General features: G+C 46.1%; 1 protein-coding gene across 2 annotated transcripts in view; it reads right to left on the bottom strand.

The window, feature by feature from the left end:
* LOC142202575 (RING finger protein 112-like) overlaps positions 1–6597 on the bottom strand; it is a 37199-nt gene extending 30602 nt beyond the window's left edge. For both annotated transcript variants that reach the window (XM_075272763.1, XM_075272764.1), the window contains exon 1: positions 6523–6597. In XM_075272763.1, coding sequence (XP_075128864.1) covers positions 6523–6587 — 65 coding nt within the window. In that variant the 5' untranslated portion in view covers positions 6588–6597. The remainder of the gene's footprint in view (positions 1–6522) is intronic.
* Positions 6598–21445: the final 14848 nt, after the last annotated feature.

Here is a 21445-nt window from a genome sequence, read left to right as displayed (position 1 = left end):
CACACAAGAGCGGGATTGTAAGGCTCACCATCGCATCCTCAGAGCTCACCCTCCTTGTGGACTCCTCAAAGACCCGTAGGATGTCACAAAGGTCTCTCATCCATGGCCACTCATGGATGAGAAACTGAGGCAGCTGACTTTGTGGCACCCTAGGGTTTTGTAGCTGGTATTCCATCAAAGGTCTCTGCTGCTCAACCACTCTATTCAACATCTGAAACGTTGAGTTCCAGCGTGTGGGGACGTCGCACAAAAGCCGGTGTTGTGGCACATGCAGGCGTTGCTGGAGAGATTTTAAGCTAGCAGCGGCTACTGTCGACTTGCGAAAGTGGGCGCACATGCGCCGCACTTTCACCAGTAGCTCTGGAACATTGGGGTAGCTCTTTAGGAAACGTTGCACCACTAGGTTGAAGACGTGGGCCAGGCATGGAACATGTTGGAGTCCGGCAAGCTCCAGAGCTGCTACCAGGTTCCGGCCGTTATCACAAACGACCATGCCTGGGCCCAGGTGCAGCGGCTCAAACCATATTGCCGTCTCATCGAGGAGGGCATCCCTCACCTCGGAGGCAGTGTGCTGTCTGTCCCCCAAGCTGATCAGCTTCAGCACAGCCTGCTGACGTCTACCAACGCCAGTGCTGCAACGTTTCCAACTCGTAGCTGGGGTCAATCTAACAGCGGAGGAGGAGGCGGTGGCGGAGGAGGAGGCGGTGGCGGAGGAGGAGGCGGTAGAGGAGGAGGAGGAGGGGGGTGTTCTTCTCGTGTCCCTGCCAGGAATGTTAGGCGGGGAGACGAGGTACACCGGGCCAGTTTGGGAAGCAGTCCCAGCCTCAACTACATTCACCCAGTGTGCCGTCAGTGAAATGTAGCGTCCCTGTCCGCATGCACTTGTCCACGCGTCGGTGGTCAAGTGGACCTTTGTGCAAAGCGCGGAACTAAGGGCCCGCCTGATGTTGAGTGACACGTGCTGGTGCAAGGCGGGGACGGCACACCGGGAGAAGTAGTGACGGCTAGGGACGGCATAGCGAGGTGCCGCAGTTGCCATCAGGTCCAGGAAGGCGGGAGTTTCAACAAGCCGGAACGCCAACATCTCCTGGGCCAGCAGTTTAGCGATGTTGGCGTTCAAGGCTTGCGCGTGTGGGTGGTTAGCAGTGTATTTCTGCCGCCGCTCCAATGTCTGAGAGATGGTGGGTTGTTGTAAAGAAACGCCTGATGGTGCCTTTGATGGTGCAGGAGAAGGAGATAAGACAGGACCAGGGGAGGATGAGGTAGAAGTCAACAAAGTGGCGGAGGCAGATGAAGTGGTGTCCTGGCTCGTCCTCTGGAGTGCATCGCCAGCACAGTCAGCAGTGGCAGTGGCAGAGGCAGAGGCAGTGGCAGAGGCAGTGGCGTGAACGGCAGGCGGCCTTTGTCCTGCCGTTGCTGCCTGCCACTGATTCCAGTGCTTGGATTCCAAATGACGGCGCATTGAAGTGGTGGACAGGTTGCTCTTCTCAGAGCCCCTAATCAATTTCTAGAGGCAAATTGTGCAGACAACACTATATCTGTCCTCGGCGCATTCCTTGAAAAAACTCCACACCTTCGAGAAACGTGCCCTCGAGGTGGGAGTTTTTCGGGGCTGGGTACGAACTGGAACATCTTGGGAGATTCCGGGTGTGGCCTGGCTTCGCCTAAGCTGCTGACCTCTGCCTCTGCCTCTAGCTACCCTTTTTGGTGCTGCACCTGCCTCAACATCCACACTACTTTCCCCGCTTGACATCCCCCCTGTCCAGGTCGGGTCAGTGTCCTCATCATCCACCACTTCCTCTTCCAACTCCTGTCTCATCTCCTCCTCCCGCACAATGCGCCGGTCAACTGGATGCCCTGACGGCAACTGCGTCACATCATCGTCGATGAGGGTGGGTTGCTGGTCATCCACCACCAAATCGAACGGAGATGGAGGAGACTCTAGTGTTTGAGCATCTGGACACAGATGCTCCTCTGTTAGGTTCGTGGAATCGTGACGTGGAGAGGCAGGTTGAGGGACAATGAAAGGAGCGGAGAACAGCTCTGGGGAGCAGGGACAGTTTGGGTTATTGTTCTGTAAAGCTTCGGAATTTTGGGAGGAAGGAAGACAAGACTGTTGGGTAATAGGAGGAGAGGAGGCAGAGTCTGACTGGCTGCTGGACAATGTGCTGTAAGCGTTCTCTGACAGCCATTGCAAGACCTGTTCCTGGTTCTCGGGCCTACTAAGGTTTGTACCCTGCAGTTTAGTTAATGTGGCAAGCAACCCTGGCACTGTGGAGTGGCGCAATGCTTGCTGCCCCACAGGAGTAGGCACGGGACGCCCTGTGGCTTCACTGCTACCTTGCTCCCCAGAACCATTCCCCCGACCTCGCCCACGGCCTCGTCCACGTCCCTTTCCGGGAGCCTTGCGCATTTTGAATTCCTAGTTAGAAATTGGCACTGTATACCAGTAGTAAAAATTGTGGGTGCACGTAACCCCAATATATTCTTTGAATTACCAGTCAGAAACTGGCACTATATGGCAGTAGCAAGAAATGAGGGTATTTGTATTCTCAATATATTCTTTGAATTCCCAGTCAGACAATGGCACTGTATACCAGTAGTAAAAATTGTGGGTGCACGTAATCCCAATATATTCTTTGAATTCCCAGTCAGACACTGGCACTATATGGCAGTAGCAAGAAATGAGGGTATTTGTATTCCCAATATATTCTTTGAATTCCCAGTCAGACAATGGCACTGTATACCAGTAGTAAAAATTGTGGGTGCACGTAACCCCAATATATTCTTTGAATTACCAGTCAGAAACTGGCACTATATGGCAGTAGCAAGAAATGAGGGTATTTATAACCCCAATATATTCTTTGAATTCCCAGTCAGACAATGGCACTGTATACCAGTAGTAAAAATTGTGGGTGCACGTAACCCCAATATATTCTTTGAATTACCAGTCAGAAACTGGCACTATATGGCAGTAGCAAGAAATGAGGGTATTTGTATTCCCAATATATTCTTTGAATTCCCAGTCAGACAATGGCACTGTATACCAGTAGTAAAAATTGTGGGTGCACGTAACCCCAATATATTCTTTGAATTCCCAGTCAGACAATGGCACTGTATACCAGTAGTAAAAATTGTGGGTGCACGTAACCCCAATATATTCTTTGAATTCCCAGTCAGACACTGGCACTATATGGCAGTAGCAAGAAATGAGGGTATTTGTATTCCCAATATATTCTTTGAATTCCCAGTCAGACAATGGCACTATATACCAGTAGTAAAAATTGTGGGTGCACGTAACCCCAATATATTCTTTGAATTACCAGTCAGAAACTGGCACTATATGGCAGTAGCAAGAAATGAGGGTATTTGTATTCCCAATATATTCTTTGAATTCCCAGTCAGACAATGGCACTGTATACCAGTAGTAAAAATTGTGGGTGCACGTAACCCCAATATATTCTTTGAATTCCCAGTCAGACACTGGCACTATATGGCAGTAGCAAGAAATGAGGGTATTTATAACCCCAATATATTCTTTGAATTCCCAGTCAGACAATGGCACTGTATACCAGTAGTAAAAATTGTGGGTGTATATAGCCCCAATTCTATTGCTAGGGGACTTGCAGGGTATTTCTGGGGTGAAGGTGGGGGGGCACACCGTTGGAACGGGGATCGGGGGTATATATCGGGTATACGGGAATACACTGACAGTGTATTCCATTCAGGATCCTGGGAAAGCTGGGTTGCGGCGATTGAGCCCGTCAGTGCCACGTTACACTGACAAGCTTCTCCCTGGAATTTAGCTCTTACAAGAGCTGTTGTGGTTGTCTTCTCCTTCCTATCCTAGCCTGTCCCTGCCTACCCAGAATCTAAGCCCTAGCTAGCTGGACGGAAACCTCCGTCCTCGGTGAATTGCAAGCTCAGAATGACGCGAACCTGGGCGGCGCTGTTCTTTTAAATTAGAGGTCACATGTTTTCGGCAGCCAATGGGTTTTGCCTACTTTTCTCAACGTCACCGGTGTCGTAGTTCCTGTCCCACCTACCCTGCGCTGTTATTGGAGCAAAAAAGGCGCCAGGGAAGGTGGGAGGGGAATCGAGTAATGGCGCACTTTACCACGCGGTGTTCGATTCGATTCGAACATGCCGAACAGCCTAATATCCGATCGAACATGAGTTCGATAGAACACTGTTCGCTCATCTCTAATCTGCAATGCTCAGATAACAAACGCTTGGATTTTGAGTTTCATTTCCTTTATGATATATCTCCTAGTGATAACCTGAAGCTTATTATTGTTGTCGCCATTATAATCGTTATTTATTATTATTCCTATATATGTCAATACTACAACCATACCTGTTCAGGTTATAATATGTCATCTCTCTGACTATTTGAGCTTGATGCATCTTTTTGAGGATATACCTGTATTGATTTCTATTTCTAATGTATGTATTCTTGTAGCACATTTACACGTGAGAGACGGCCTGAGTTGGCCTGAAACGCATTGCGCTGTTTTATGTTCTTCAATAAATATATTCCACATCGGACATCCCACGTCATTCCTTTACCAGTGAGCGCAGACTTCCATTCCAACACGAACCTCTGGTTCTTGTTCTTCGCGCATGTGTGTAAGGGAAGGGGCTGGAGGGGAGTCCTCCAGTAACTTGTGTCTAATGGAACGGGTTGGAGGGGAGTCCTCCTGTAACTTGGAGAAGTGGCTGGGGAGGGGGGGGAATCCTCCTGTAACTTGTGTCTAATGGAACGGGTTGGAGGGGAGTCCTCCTGTAACTTGTGTCTAATGGAACGGGTTGGAGGGGAGTCCTCCTGTAACTTGTGTCTAATGGAACGGGTTAGAGGGGAGTCCTCCTGTAACTTGGAGAAGGGGCTGGAGGGGAGTCCTCCTGTAACTTGGAGAAGGGGCTGGGGGGGGGGAGTCCTCCTGTAACTTGTGTCTAAGGCAGTGGTTCTCAACCTGTGGGTTGCGACCCCAGAGGGGGTCGAACGACCAAAACACAGGGGTCACCACATACCTCCCAACCGTCCCGATCGGTGGGAGGTATGTCCCAGTTTCAACTGATCGGCGCCCGGAGGACGCCAATGAGTTGAAAACACAGGCGATTAAAGCAGGAGCTGTCACAGCCAGCTCCTGCTTTAACGCTGTGCTGCGGCTTCTGTACGTGTAGCCGCGATGTGATGACGTCACATCGCGGCTACAACTATATGAGTGAGCAAGACTGAGCGGGCAGCGGGGGAGTGTTGGAAGGTGAGTATAAGTGTTTTGGGTTTTTTTTGTTTTAAACATTAAGGTGGAACATAATGAAGGGGCAGATGAAGGGAGGGACGGCATGACTCTGGGGGCAGAGATGGAGGGACATGAAACTGTGGGTAGATGAAGGGGGGGACGGCATGACACTGGGGGCAGAGATGGAGGGACATGAAACTCTGGGCAGAGATGGGGGAACATGAAACTGGGGAACAGATGGGGACATGAAACTGGGGGAAGAGATGGGGGGACATGAAACTGTGGGCAGAGATGGAGGGGGGACATGAAACTGGGGGCAGATGAAGGGGTTATATGAAACTGGGGGAGAGATGGCGGGGGGACATATAATGTACGGGTGACTGTAGGAGGATTATACTGTGTGGGAGCACATGAAAAATGAATGAGAATGGGCGGAGTCATCATAAAGTGGGCGGAGCTAAATTCACCGCGGCGCGCCGCATATTTTCTCCCTCTTTCTGATCTTCAAAACTTGCGAGGTATACCTAAAGCCATTAGAAAATACATATTTCTGATGGCTTTAGCCACTGAGAAGCCGCACTACTGTCTGCAGCAGCGCTATTCAGCTGGAATGCACACCATTATGGACGCGTGTTCCAAACTGAATTGGGTCACCGCAACATGAGGAACTGTATTGCGGGGTCACGGCATTAGAAAGGTTGAGAACCACTGGTCTAAGGGAAAGATGTCCTCCTGTAATTTGTGTCTAAGGAAAGGGGCTGGGGAGTTGTGCTGTGACTAGTTGTGCCGTTACTAGTTGTGCTGTGGCTACTGTGTGGGGGATGAGGCTAGTGGAGAGTGATACTGTGGTTGCTGAGGTTTTCATATCAGAAACATTGGTATCCTATATCTAACCACCATAGTTCCATCTGGGGTTTCTTAGGACCAGGGTACTCCCGAAGACCTCAATGGCAAGAACCATCACCCTTAGATTAGGAATGGGGTCATTGTGGGGAGAGAAACATATTGGAGGTACATTATAATAAAAGGCAGATAATAATTCCTAATCACTTCCCTGTAACACTAGACCTTATACAATAGAACAATGGTGCCCACAAATAAAAACAGAACTTCATAGTTAAATATATATATACAGACACTAATCATTTTTTTTTAAATCCAAAACTTTATAATAAATGCGATTTTTTTTTATAACCAGACTGATGGCGATCAATGCCCTTGGTATCCCCCCCCTACAAGATCCCTATGTTATATATTAGTAGAATGTTCTTTCTCTTACCATCTATTTACTGCATTTCCATCATTTGGAGCCCTATAGAAAATGGCTCCGAGATGTCCGTCCATGTTCTGGCTGTGAAGTCGTCTCTCTGCTTTCCTAGCTGGATGTCTGTGACTAACACGGCTCCTCCTTTCATGCTTTGCCAGAAGGAGAATCGAAACTGAAACTTTAGAACCATTAAAAAAAAATAAAAAAAACACCTGATCAAAATAATAAACCTGTATTTTTTATTCTATATTATACCGTTACAATATATAGAGTTATACTATGATTACCTTTTATTTTTGCTTGTGGGAAGGGGTTAAAGGGTTGTAGGGGGTTAAAGGGGGATTTCTTAATTTTTTTGTCTCGCAGTTGTTTGAACAAGCGATTCAGCAATTGTTTCCATGACACATTGTGACGCTTTTACATTGTATCAGGCAGGGCGGTGGGAGCCGCCACCTTCCACAAAATGTCAGTAGGTGGGGACATTCTTAAGTCCTTACCCAAGACAAGCCTGTATACTGTAACAGCTTTGTATGTGTCCTTGTGCGTCTTATTGTGCATTTCATGACGTGCATGACTGCATTCTGACTTATTGCACTGTGTGATGTTACACCGTCACTTTCGCAACGCAGGATACCCCACACCTACTTTGCTTTGTGTTAGGACTTTCAGCGTTCTGGTATGAAGAACCCCACAAACACCGCTATCATTAATATCCCAATTTAAGAACTGCCTCTCGACCCTTGTAAGGCTTCCATCTGCCATGCCAACCCCTCTGCACCGGCGGTCCACTGTCATACCGCATAGGGGCTATGGTTACCAATAACACCTGCTGGCAATGGTATGGACACAGCTCTATTGCCTGCCCCATCATTACACCTTGAATATGACATTGTACATCAGACTATGATGCCTGTGCTGTAATTTTATGCAATAATATGGAAAGGGGTTACAATTAGGGCTCCCTCTAGAGCATTTTACATATTCTACATTGAGTTTGTCCTATTAGTTACTAGATTTTAGGACTCCTTATTTCTATAGCCCTGCTGTGTTATAAGAGCAGAAGAACTGAAATACTGGAAGCAGCAGACCTGTTGTATGTATTCTATCATGGCGCCAAGGACTGGAATATGGGCCGCTAGGCCAGCAGGCTACCTGCTTCAAGGCCCTGCAGCGTGAAGCTCGATGGCCCCTACTCTACAGCCTCAGAGCGGAGGCCACCAGGTTTAACCTTGCAAGATTTATTGCACCAGGTTCACCCACCAATTTTGTTTGCACCATACAGTTCAAAAGCAAAACTGCTCTTCAGACCCCTGAATATAATATGTTGAAGCCCAAGGGAGGTGATAAACATAACCAGTGTTACTCACCATTCCTGGGCTCCGGTGCAGGTCTTCATTTTGTATCAAGATGCCAACGTGCTAAGGACTATGACTGGACCTTAGCGGTGTCTGACATCATTCATGGCGCCTCTAAGAAGAGGCCAGAAAACAGGCGCTGGAGCCAGGAGAGGTGAGTAACACTGTCATGTGTAATCACCTCCCTGTTCAATATACTCGGGGGTCTGAAGAGACTACTTGTGCTGTCCTCACCTACTTGCACTGAGCCCAACTATAAAATGGGGCCACTTTTAAATTTCTTCCAGGGCCACTTTCAGGTCCCAATTCACCCCTGCATGGGGCTAGTCACATTAGCGGAAACATTTGGGCAACTTGACTTATCTTTGGACAGCATTCTACTGTACATCTCTTTGATTTATTGATAACTAGCCTCTGCCCACGACTTCGTCTGTGGGTTGTTGGCGTCGATGATCCGCCTATATTCAGCAAATTGCTGCTGTCGATGGTTTGCCTGCTCCGGTATTTTGGCAGCTCTCAAGCTGTCCTGCTGCTGAACCTTTTCCTCACACCATGCCTGTGATTGTTCAAGCATCTCAGCAGCTCTCAGGGAATCCATATAATGAGCGTGTTGTTGGCGCTGATGATCTCCCTCAGCTCCGCTTGAGGAAAACTCTGTGACTTCTGGCTTCCTTCATAGCTCTCGTTGTTTGCAACAAATTAGATTTTCTTTTTCCCGACATGTTTAAAATTGGCAAACTGCCAATTTGGATTAAAGGTGTTTTCCCATCCAGTGTGTCAGCACTGCCTGGAGCAGATCAAATAATATGCAAATGCCTGTACACAATGGACTGAGGGCTAGCTGAGTGTTTACGCAGAGAGATAACAGACCTGGGACCTGAGATAAGCTGCTGCAAGAGAAGTATAATATAGTATTATAGTATGTGAACATAAATTCATAACAGTCGTGAAGCCATGTCATTTACTGGGATAAAAAGTAGCCTATGGGTTAATCGTGGTTACAAACTAGCTATGTGCCAAATTTCATTTCAATCCATTCAGCCGTTTTTGCGTGATTGAGGAACAAACATCCAAGCGTTCACATTTCTAATATTAGTAGGAGGATAGGATAGGATAGGAAGGATAGCATGGTCACTATTACTATTATATTGTATTATTATAGTATGTTGACACTATGAGGAGCTACGGCGATGTCCGCTATACAGTAGATGAACATGTGCGATATATGCTAGTCTGCATGACTTGTGGTGCCCACTCATTATGTATATATCCTGTATGTGCTATGACGACATGATTTATGTGTACGGTTGGTAGTGATAATCTTATTATCTGTATTTATTATGAGCCTGCACCTTCTATGCTAGTTTTATTTAGGATCAGATCATATGGTAGCTGGTAGAAGTCTTAATGTTGGTCGGTGGTGGATGAAGAATATTAGGAAATGGTTGGCTCCAGGGGCGTAACTACCGTGGTAGCAGCAGTAGCAGCTGCCACAGGGCCCGGGCCATTAGGGGGCCCGGTGACAGCCGCTACCACTGCGGTTTTTTTCAATAGGCAGTTACGGGCCCTATTCACTTGCCGATCCTGGCTGGGCCGGGATCGGCAAGTGACACCGCGGGCCCCACAGAGGCTATCATTATACTCGGGGGTCTTTGCAGACCCCCAAGTATAATGACCAGCGGATCGGGAGAGGTAATAAACATAAAAAACTGTTACTTACCTCTCCGCGATCCTGCCAGGCCTCCGTCCTACTGCTGTCTGACGTCTCTGACGTCACATGAACCCGGCATGCTTCCCGGGTCATGTGACGTCCGACGTCATTAACGAAGGACGTGAGAGGAGGACAGTACAGCACAGGAGCCGGGGAACAGGTAAGAAGCAACAGTGGGGTTTTTTTTAATGTTTTTATTCCCGATTTAGTCTCCGATTATTATACTCTGGGGTCTGAAAAGACCCCAGAGTATAATAATTGTTTATGGGTGTCCACAGAGGGACACTATTGGGGTTAACACTGTGTGTGCAGGGGACACTATAGGGGTTAACACTGTGTGTGCAGGGGACACTATAGGGGTTAACACTGTGTGTGCATGGGACACTATTGGGGTTAACACTGTGTGTGCAGGGGACACTATAGGGGTTAACACTGTGTGTGCAGGGGACACTATAGGGGTTAACACTGTGTGTGCAGGGGACACTATAGGGGTTAACACTGTGTGTGCAGGGGACACTATAGGGGTTAACACTGTGTGTGCAGGGGACACTATAGGGGTTAACACTGTGTGTGCAGGGGCAAGTAAGTAAGGGACATAATAGAGTGCGGAGGAGGGGGTCAGTCGAGGTCTTCGGCGTCAGTTGGGATGGGGGGGGGGCCCCATGTCAAAAGTTCGCCACGGGGCCCCGCCATTCCTAGTTACGCCACTGGTTGGCTCCAAGATGTCACCTGCAAGTTACTGGATTTCTAAAGTTTGTGTATTTATTACCTATAGAGACAGGTAGGACACTGGGAAAGATTCTGCTTGGCACTATATGCGCACCAGTTTTTCTTCCCGTTTCCTTCCCCAAACCCACATAGTGAGCACAGTGAAAAAAACACACAAAAAAACTTTTTTTTGATAATCTTGTACAAAATAAAGTGAATAAATCATTAAACACGAGCGTGGCATCTAGCCAAGGGTACAACTTGAGGATATGTTCACAGAGAATTTCTAATGTGGATATCGTGCAATACTGAGTAATACTATTATGTGTGTCCAAGGTCTAATGACCCATCAGCACATTCCAAGAACTGATAAAGGAGAAACAAAGAGCGGCGATGATTATGAGAATACAATTCATGAAACACAACAGCTAATATCTATGAACTGCTGTGTATTAAAGAGGTTGTCTGGGGTAAAATATTATTTTTTAATTTGGCTGGGGGAGGATAAATAGAAAAATAAACATACTCACCTGGCCGCGGTGCTCCATTGTTCTCCCATCGTGGTGCGGTCCTGCTGCTCACCTGTCTTCTTTTGCAGAAGTCTTCAATGGCCTTGATGTCCCAGGTCTCTTCTGCTGAGGCCACCGCTTGGCCCCAGTGGTCACGTGCATTGGGGACTTCGACGGAGGCATCGGAGCACCAGGGACAGGTATGGGTTTTTTTCACCTCCCCTGGCCTAATTAAAAAAATAAAATTTTAGCCTGGACAACCCCTTTCCCAACTGTGTTTCTAACTAGTGATATCTCTTCTTTTACAGCTAGTATTTCAATATCGGTTGGTGGTATAAAACCGGACATACAACCATTTGCCTATCGGCTGGGCATTGGGGTAGATGACGCCATCATCCACCTTCTCCATAGAGCTCTCTCTCACCTGGAGAAACCCGGGAACACTGAGAATAATGTTCTTTGATTTCTCCAGTGCGTTCAACACCATTCAGCCAGGGCTACTGAGGGAGAAGCTGGACCTTGGTGGTGTGGACCATCACCTGTCCAACTGGATACTAGACTACCTGACAACCCGCCCCCAGTATGTGAGAGCCCAGGACTGTGTGTCTGACACTGTGATCTGTAGTACGGGGGCACCACAAGGTCCAGTTCTTGCCCCATTCCTCTTCACACTGTACACTGCTGACTTTAGGCACAACTCATCCAGCTGTTACTTACAGAAGTACTCCGATGACTCTGCTATAGTCGGCCTTATCACTGATGGCGACGATAGGGAATACAGAGACTTAAACCAGGATTTTGTTGAATGGTGCCAGCAGAACCAGCTCAGGATTAATGCTGGGAAGACCAAGGAGATGGTGGTGGACTTCAGTAAACGGAGAGGTGCTCCGACCCCAGTGGAGATCCAAGGAACATGTATTGAGATAGTCAGGACCTATAAGTACCTGGGCGTGCTCCTCAATAATAAACTAGACTGGGCTGATCACCTGGAGGCGCTGCACAGAAAGGGCCACAGCAGACTCTACCTGCTCAGGAGGCTGAGGGCCTTCGGAGTCCAGAGGCCACTTCTTAGGGCCTTCTTCAACTCTGTGGTTGCCTCAGCCATCTTTTTCGGTGTGGCCTGCTGGGGAAGCAGTATATCAACCAGGGACATAAATAGACTTGACAGGCTGATCAGGAGGGCCAGCTCTGTCCTGGGGAGCCCCCTGGACCCAGTACAGGTGGTGGGTGACAGAAGGATACTGTCTGTGGTGACCTCCATGCGGGAGAACAAATCCCACCCCATGTATGGGACCCTGATGGGACTTGGCAGCACTGTAAGTGACCGTCTGCTTCACCCCAAGTCTAATCTACATCAGACCAAACGAAGATCACTCCGCACAGAGAACTAATGATTATGACGATGACCATGAGGTCTTCCTCTTTCTCTTCCGTTTTTCCTTAGCTGCCATGGACTCCTAGTATATCTTCTCTTCTCAGCTTATGTGTGTCTACGTCTGTAATATATTACTCTGTATTATCCTCTACCTGTATTACTATGCTGCTGTAACATGCTGAAATTTCCCCAATGTGGGACTATTAAAGGATTATCTTATCTTATCTTATTTGAAGTGTCCATCTCACAATTGTCAAGGCACCTGGCGTATTATCTTACACAGGTCCGTCTGTCTGGACAATCAGGTTTCCTAATTACAGTTTGCTGATAAAGGCTCAGACAGTGTCCTCAACGCAAAAATAACATTGAGTTTACTGCCATTGTCAGCCTGGAGCAGGTAAGTGTTCTCCAGCTCTTTGTTATGTAATATACATTTACTGTACATATTTGATCTGCAATGTCTATATATACTGAGGTACTTCATAGTGTCTTGTCCATCAAACCCTTAAAGCCTACCCTTCAAGTTGTTGAAGAATACAGGAAGTGACAACAAGAGCCTAAAGGCAAACTGCTGAGAGAGAAGTGAAACCCCTTTTAGCACACCTTTTTACATAGAATCTTACAGAACTAGCACAAATACAGTTTTTCAGGATATAATACTGATGGCCTATCCCTTGTCTTACAGCATTTTTTCTAACATGATATAAGTGTAGAATAGTGTAATGTTATTTCAAGGCACAATAAGTGTGCACAGAGAGCTCCGGCACAAGAAATTAGAATTTAATGTGATTTTCATTTGAGAATGCATCAATATTTCTTTAACAATTACACTTAAATCAATCACAATCATTGATTAACATACAGATCAACCATTATCTATTTATTTCACCAACATATTCTGCGGCACTGTACAGATTGTCATCACATTGACAGTCCTTGTCCCTGTTAGTGCTCACAAGCTAATTTTATGAATACAGTTTGCCCATGTGGTGCTATTGCACTAGATCAGGGATACTCAATTGCCATCAGCTGTCCGGACCCCTGCCTCTCAGCCCTGTCAATAATCAGTAATTTCATTCCAGGGGAACTGTTTAACCCATTGGCAACATGCGCTGTAATAGTACAGTGCAGCCTCCAAACTGGTAAGGCAAACTGACCTACAATTGTGTGTCTGACTGGGCAGCCCCTGGAGAAGGTGTTAGATACAATTTACAGCTAACGCCATACTCCAGAACACCCAGTCGGAACTGAGCTCCAATTGTAGGTGTTAACCCATCAGATGCCATGGTCAGATATGACCAGCCCTCATTTGCCTACATATCCCAAAAAATTAAAAAAAAATAGCTTATACACTGTGAAGACAAAAATCCCCCAAATCGCCATATCTTTAGGATAAAATTACTGCGGAAGGATGGGAATGTATCAGTTGTGCGAGTGTATATCAGTATACACCCCAGATTTAGAGCTATGAGGGAAAAGACACCAGAAGTGACCCCAAGAGTGGAATTCATAGTAACCACTAGGAAAATCAATATGGACGTTGTGGCAGGGTTTCTGACAAGTTACAGACCTTAGAAAGTTCCTGTATTCATGGTTATATCCACTGGCAACGATCAAAACAACAGAGGTCACCACTAAGATGGTTAGAGATAATCTATACAACTCTGCAAAATATTTAATCATTTATATTTGCAAGAATATTGTCTACAGATTTAAATACGGTTATTCTCATGAGAAAACTCATTTAAGGTACTTTTAGGCTATATTCTTAAGGGGTTAAAGGGAGTAGAAATGGTTTTTGATGCTTTGTTTTGTTTGTTTTTTAAACCGTGACAAGGCCACACAGTATTATATCTTCCCCAGAGATCCCCCACAGTATAATACTCCACAATAGCCCCACACAGTATAATAGGCTCCCCAGTAGCCCCCCACACAATATAATATACTCCACAGTGACCCACACACAGTATAATATCCTTCACCATGACCCCACACAGTATAATCTGCTCTACATTGGCTCCTGCACAGTATAATATGTTTTACAGTGCACACACACACACACACACACACACACACACACACACAGTATATGTTCCACAGTGGCCCCCACACAGTATAATGCTCCACAGTAGCCCCCATACAGTATAATATTCTCTACATTAGCCCCTCACAGTATAATATGCTCCACAGTAGCCCCCATACAATATATGTTCCACATTAGCCCCCTCACAGTATAAAATGCTCCACAGTAGCCCCTGTACAGTATAATATGCTCCACAGTAGCCCCCTCACAGTATAATATGCTCCACAGTAGCCCCCCATACAGTATAATATGCTCCACTGTATCCCCCATACAATATAATATGCTCCACAGTAGCCCCCATACAGTATAATATGCTCCACAGTAGCCCCCATACAGTATAATATGCTCCACATTAACCCCCTGACAGTATATGTCCAAAGTAGCCCCCATACAGTATAATATGCTCCACATTAAACCCCCTGACAGTATAATATGCTCCACAGTAGCCTCCTCACAGTATAATATGCTCCACAGTAGCCCCCATACAGTATAATATGCTCCACAGTAGCCCCCTCACAGTATAATATGCTCCACAGTAGCCCCCATACAGTATAATATGCTCCACAGTATCCCCATACAGTATAATATGCTCCACATTAGCCCCCTCACAGTATAATATGCTCCACATTAACCCCCTGACAGTATAATATGCTCAAAAGTAGCCCCCATACAGTATAATATGCTCCACATTAAACCCCCTGACAGTATAATATGCTCCACATTAAACCCCCTGACAGTATAATATGCTCCACAGTAGCCTCCTCACAGTATAATATGCTCCCCACAGTGACTCCCACACAGTATATGCTCCCCACAGTGCTTCCAGGAGCCCCCATAAGCTGCTTCAGGTGAACCTCATGATATTCAAAGAATATTTGAGATTATGGAAAATAACAAACACTTATACTCACCTTACCTCACCTCTCCTGGGCATCCTGGCTCTATCTAGTTCTCTGCAGCAACCTATTCTGTCCTCTTCTGCCTGCGACGGTGGTCACATGCCCCCTAGGGAGAGCTGGGGTTTGTGATTGGGCCTCAGTGGTCACATGGGATATGCTGACATCATTATGCCCGCTACTGGGGTTCAATCACTTCAGTCACAGACTGAAAGAGCCCTAAAGAGGATGCTAGGAACCAATCGGAGTCCCAGGAGACGGGAGTATAATTATTATTTATTTTTAATCACCTCCTCTGGGAAGACTTCTATTGGAAAGGGGCCCAGCGCAAGATGTAAAAGGCCTCGTTCACATCTGCATTGGTAATCCGTTCGGGGAAGTCCGCATGGGAACCCCCACGAAGGGAATACCAAACGCACTGGCAAGTGGTGTGCCAGTGAAAGCACATGGACCCCATAGACTATAATGAAGCTCTGTGGCAGGGGTGAAATGTACGTCGGACATTTCTTTCTTGATGTGACGGTGAGGTGAGACACTTTTGATTTTTGTGTTACACTTTACAGGTTGGTTGTAGGAGTGGACCAGGAGGAATGAGATTAGTATAGGATCAGGCATCTTTTCTGATGTTACCAATGATGAGAGGATTGTATTTTACAAGCCCACTCTCATATGGGTGTAACGAGTGAATGACCTTGATACCATACTCTTGATATATCCTGAGAACATATGCTCCTCACTTTACCTGTGATGTATTGTCATTTTGCTATGCAGTGTGATCCTCAGTCACATCATTAGGGTTGCTGGCACTTGAGACCTACATGGTTCCCCTATACATGTTTTTTCATGTTATGTATTTATGTATTATTGTGTACTAATATAAGTCATTTTATCTTTGAGATAATTAAAAGCTATATTTTATACTCTGGATATGGACGTTTGTTTTGCTTGGTTCTGAATATATGGTCCCATATCTAACTATGTATTATTGACCTCATATTGTTGCTAAGACATTTGGAAATGCTTTGGTTCTCCTATACACTGTCACCACTTTAGCCAAGATTGACATGTTCAGACTCTACTTGTGTTGTTTCTGACCCCATTATAGACCCCCTACATTGCATTATTATTAGTGTGGGATGCATTTTGGAACTGACAGACTCCCTTTAAAATAGTTTAATATCGCGGGCGACTCCCCCCTTCTTCTTTTCGCTCAGCTGCGCCTGGCACGTTCCAGACCTTCGCCTCTCTTGGTTGGAATACGGCCAATTGTCTTCCTTCCTAAGAAAGTTCTCCCTCTCATCTCGGCTCTCTATGCCCCTGTTAGCACTGGAGTCCATCTCTGTTTCTTCGACCCCTCCTAGGCGAGTACTATCCATTCTGTATGATTTTCTCCTTGCCGATGCTACACCGGGGCTTCCCTCCTTTGTGGCCGCATGGAACGCTGAGCTTCCCTCAGGTCTCCCGCCTGCAGACTGGGACAAGGCCTTTACTCTCTCCCATAAATTGGCCTTGCCCTGTAGTGCGCAGGAGAAGAGTTTTAAGATCCTTACCCGATGGTATAGATGTCCTGACCTCCTTCACAGGATCTTCCCTGCTGTTCCTGACCAGTGTTGGCGATGTGGTACCGAGAGGGGAACCATGCTCCATATTTGGTGGAAGTACACTGTGCTCCGACCATTTTGGGATGCGTTTTTCTCCCTTTACTATAGAGTCTGTGAACGCACAGTTTTGGTCTCGCCCCAACTGGCCTTGCTATCGGTCCTTCCTGGTAAGTTGTCCGACATCAAAAGGGATCTTCTGGGGCACTTCCTCAAGGCCGCCAGGGCTGTCATCCCGAGGCATTGGCACAGGAACATACCGCTCACGGAAAAAAGCAAACTAGCGGTCTACATAGACCTCTATTGTGAGGAGGTGGATTATGAGGTGGATTCGGCGTCAGAATCCGCCCCCTCTTGCCCCGTGTGAACGAGCCCTTACTGACTCCCACACAGAATAGCAGCCCCTTTACTAGCCCCACACAGTATTATGCCCACTTTACTGACCCATACAGTATATTATCCTTTTTCTGGTGCCCACACAGAATACTGCACCGTAGCTGGTGCCACAAAATATATTGCCTAATACCCCGCTTCCACACCTCAATACATTGTACCTTTAATTAAAGTCATTAATAAATATTGCAAAAGAAAGTGCAGGAACCTCCCTGTGTAAATAAAGCTCAATAGGTGCAGAGAATAAACAAGACTTCTATGACAATTAATCTCTGTATCGAATGCGGCTGCACGTATGAAGCCATCTAAATAATAACCGGGATATAACCACAAGGTGAATTGACTGATAAACACAGTGACAATTCAGAAGCTGAGGCAAGAAGCCCCTTTATTGGCCCCACATACTATAGTGCCCCCTTTATTGGCCCCATAACATATGCTGCTCTCTTTACTGGCCAGCACATACTATACTGACCAGCACACAGTACGTGCCCCCTTTACTGTCCTCCATATAGTATACTACCCCATTAGTGGCCCCCCACACACTATACTTCCCTTTACTGGTCCACAAACAGTTATTACCCACTATAATGGGGTCCGTGTGGTTCCACCGGAATCTTGTAGAGAGAAAAGTGATGCTTGTAGGACTTTTCTCTCGGCTCGGAAACCGAGCGGAAACCACACGGACCCCATGATAGTCTATGGGGTCCATGAGTTTCCCTGGTAACTGCTTTTTAATGCGTGTAGGTTTCTGCTCGGACTCTTCCAAACGGACTCTTGAATATAGATGTGAATGGAGCCTTACATTAGGAATGGGGAAAGGAAAATTTTAGATGACATATTGTAAATAAAAGGTAGATAATAATTACTAATAACTTCCCAAAGTATACTTGACCTGTGGCTCTAGAGTCTAGACCTTAAAAAATACAATCGTTAAAGCAAAGATATATTTTAAGGCAATAATAATTTTTTGAAAAACCAAAATAAATCTATTAGAAGTGATTCTTATTATAGCCTTGCAGACTATGGGCCAGATGACCTCTCGCCTTGGTATCACCACCATACAAGACCTGTTTGGATATATTAGTAGAATAATCAACAAGTTTCTTTCTCTTACCGTCTTTTTTTCCCGTCATATGAAGTAGTATAGAAAATTGTTCCAAGACCATTCATCTGGCTGTATAGTAGTCTGCCTGCTTCCCTACCTGGATGTCTGTGACTTGTATTGCTCCTCCTCTCATAGCCTACAAGGAGAATAGAAACTGAAACTTAGGAAGAAAAGAACAAAACAAAAAACTTTTCTGTTTGTATTGCATGGGCAAGTATACCCCCCCCCCTTTTTTTAGGGATCTTTTATGGAATATTAAATAAAAGTTACATTTTCATGTACCTTATATATTCCCTAATTTTTAAATATATAAACAACAAACAAGTATACAGTTGTGCTAAAAAGTTGACATACACCAGCAGATTTTTTGGCCTTTTTTCAGAGAATATGAATGATAGCACGGACTATTTCTCCACTCGTGGTTGGTTGAAGCCATTTATTTATCTATAAACTTCTGCGTTTTCTCTTTTTAAATCATAATGACAACCAAAAACATCAAAATGACCCTGTTCACAAGTTCCCATCCCCCAGTTCTTAATACAGTACACAAGTTCCCATCCCCCAGTTCTTAATGCACAAAACAGAGGCAGGAGACGGAAACCTGCAGGACTCTTTCTCACCCATTCATTTGAATGGGTGAGAAAGCTGTCCGGCTGTGAGCGTTTTATGCTCTCCGTCGCGAAACCGGGTTTTTTAATCCGGACACAGAGTCGGACATGCAGTACTCTGTGTCCGAATTAAAAAAAAACGGTTTTGCGGCGGAGAGCATAAAACGCTCACGGCCGCACCCGGTCTGTGGTTTCCGTCTTCTTGCATGCAGAAGAGGGAAACCACAGAACGGAGTGGCGAACGCAGGTGTGAACCTAGCGTAACATCAATGACAGATTGAAGTCTTTTGCGGTCGTTGTGATGAGGTTCTTTATTTTCTCAGATGGTAAAGCCGCCCATTCTTCTTGTTCCTGTAAATTCCTGGGCTGTCTTGCGTGTTCTGCGCACTTGAGATCTCTCCAGAGTGGCTCAGGAGACTGAGATGACTGCTCCAGAACGTTCACTTTTTTCTGCTGTAGCCAATGACAAGTCAACTTGTGTTTTGGATCATTGTCATGTTGGAACGTCCAAGTACGCCCCATGCGCAGATTCCTGGCTGATGAGTCTGCTGTATTTGCTGCATTCATCTTTTCTTCAATTTTGACCAAGTTTCCTGTACCATTGAAGCTGACACATCCCCTCATCATCAGTGATCCACCTCCATGCTTTACAATAGGAATGGTGTTCCTTTCATCATAGGCCTTGTTGACACCTCTTCAAATGGAACGTTTATGGTTGTGGCCAAAAAGTTAGATTTTTGTCTTATGACTCCAAATGAGTACTGCCTTGTGCAAAAGGTCTAAAGCGGCTAGTAGTAGCCAGTGTGGAGAAGGGCAGAATAGGCAGCAATGCGTAGTTTTATGACAGCCCATAAATTAATGGAGGGAGGGGTACTTAGTCAAGTGTTGGCTCTAATGACTTTATACTAATGGGGTTGACCGGAATAAAATTAAAATTGAATCCTAAACTAAATACCCTCCCCCTGCCGAACTTCTAACTTACTTTAATAAAAATGTCTACAAGCAGTAGCCCAACTCGCCAGGCAACCAGGCACATTTTGTGATTTTCCAGTGACATTCTGTTTCCCTGCTTACGGAAACGGAACATCACCAAAATTAATCTCCCCCCCCACCCCCCCATCATACTTACCTGTCTTTATGACCTCTTCTTCTGGGCATGAAACATCGCTTTCTTCAAGGGGGCTGGCGTCTGTGCACGCGCCGGCAGACGTGAAGGGAAAAAGGATCGAGACTCCCACGCATGGACCGCAGAGCTAACACTCTCTTGTGCAGGTTCGGGCAAAAGTCAAGAGAAGAGGAGCCAGGGGCAGAGGAGAAAGTGATCTCCAGGACAGAAAGACAGGTACCGTATTTTTCGGACTATAAGACGCAAATTTCGGAGGAAAATGAGGGTGCGTCTTATAGTCTGAATGTGGGGGGAGGAGCGGATTTGCAGCATGGCCGCGCTACTGCCACCGCTGGTTTTCTTCAGCGGCAGGAGCGTGACAATCTGCAGGCCCCGGCAGCTAAGACACTCCCCGGCATCCGCCGGTCTATTACAGCAGATGCCGGGGACTGTCTTAGCTGCCGGGGCCTGCAGATTGCCACGCTCCTGCTGCTGAAGAAAACCAGCGGTGGCAGTAGCGCGGCCATGCTGCAAATCCGCTCCTCCTCCGCAGGTCCCGGCAGTCAGTTAGCCCCGGGGCCGGTCCCCATCGGCCCCATACCTTTAGTGATGCAGGCCGGCTCCTGCACGGCGAGGCCGCAGGAGCCGACCTGTTCCGATGACAGCCGGGAGCCTAATGAAGGCTCCGAGGCCTGTCATAGATATATATTACTATCGCGGCTGGTCTATGACACTCCGTGATAGTAATGTATAGAATCTCCCATAGACGGCAATACACTTGTATTGCCGTCTATGGGACTTGCAATCAAATGATTGCAGGTTCAAGCCCCCTAGGTGGGGGATAATAAAATAGTAAAAAAAAAAAAAAAAAAAAAAAAAAAACCACTTAAAAAAAATATAATAAAAAATAAAATAAATAAAAGTTCACCTCCTTTCCCTAGAAGACATATAAAAGTATAACATTACTGTGAAACATACACATTAGGTATCCCTGTGTCTGAAAATGCCCACTCTACTAATAGTTTTATGTACAGTGAACGTCAAAATCAAAAGTGCTAAACCGCCGGGTTTTTCTCTCTGTTTTGCCTCTGAATTAAATAAAAGGTGATCTAAGCAATAAACATTTCCCAAAATGGTATATCTAAAAAGTACACCTGGCCCCACAAAAAAAGCGCCCTATACATCCCCGTACAGCTGCAGGGTCACCTGTCAATGTGGCCTTGCAGCTGTTCCAAAACTACAACTCCCATATATTAAATATTTTACCATTTTTTGCCTGAAAATTTTTTTTCCCTATTTTTCTCCTCTAAAATACGGTAAGTATGATGGAGTGGGGGGAGATGAGTTAGTTAGGGCTAGTAATCCGTGGGCAAGCTAGGGAAACAGAGAGGGGTTGTGAGAGAAGGAGGAGAGCAATGCATCATGGTAGCTGTAGGATTCGTGTTCGTTCACACGGAGTAAAGTGGCGCTGATTCTGGGATGATAA

The sequence above is a fragment of the Leptodactylus fuscus genome, chromosome 5 (genome assembly GCF_031893055.1).
Source record: "Leptodactylus fuscus isolate aLepFus1 chromosome 5, aLepFus1.hap2, whole genome shotgun sequence".
NCBI classification, from domain to species: domain Eukaryota; kingdom Metazoa; phylum Chordata; class Amphibia; order Anura; family Leptodactylidae; genus Leptodactylus; species Leptodactylus fuscus.
The sequence above is the reverse complement of the archived record's forward strand: the minus strand, read 5'-3'. Positions and strand labels throughout refer to the sequence as shown.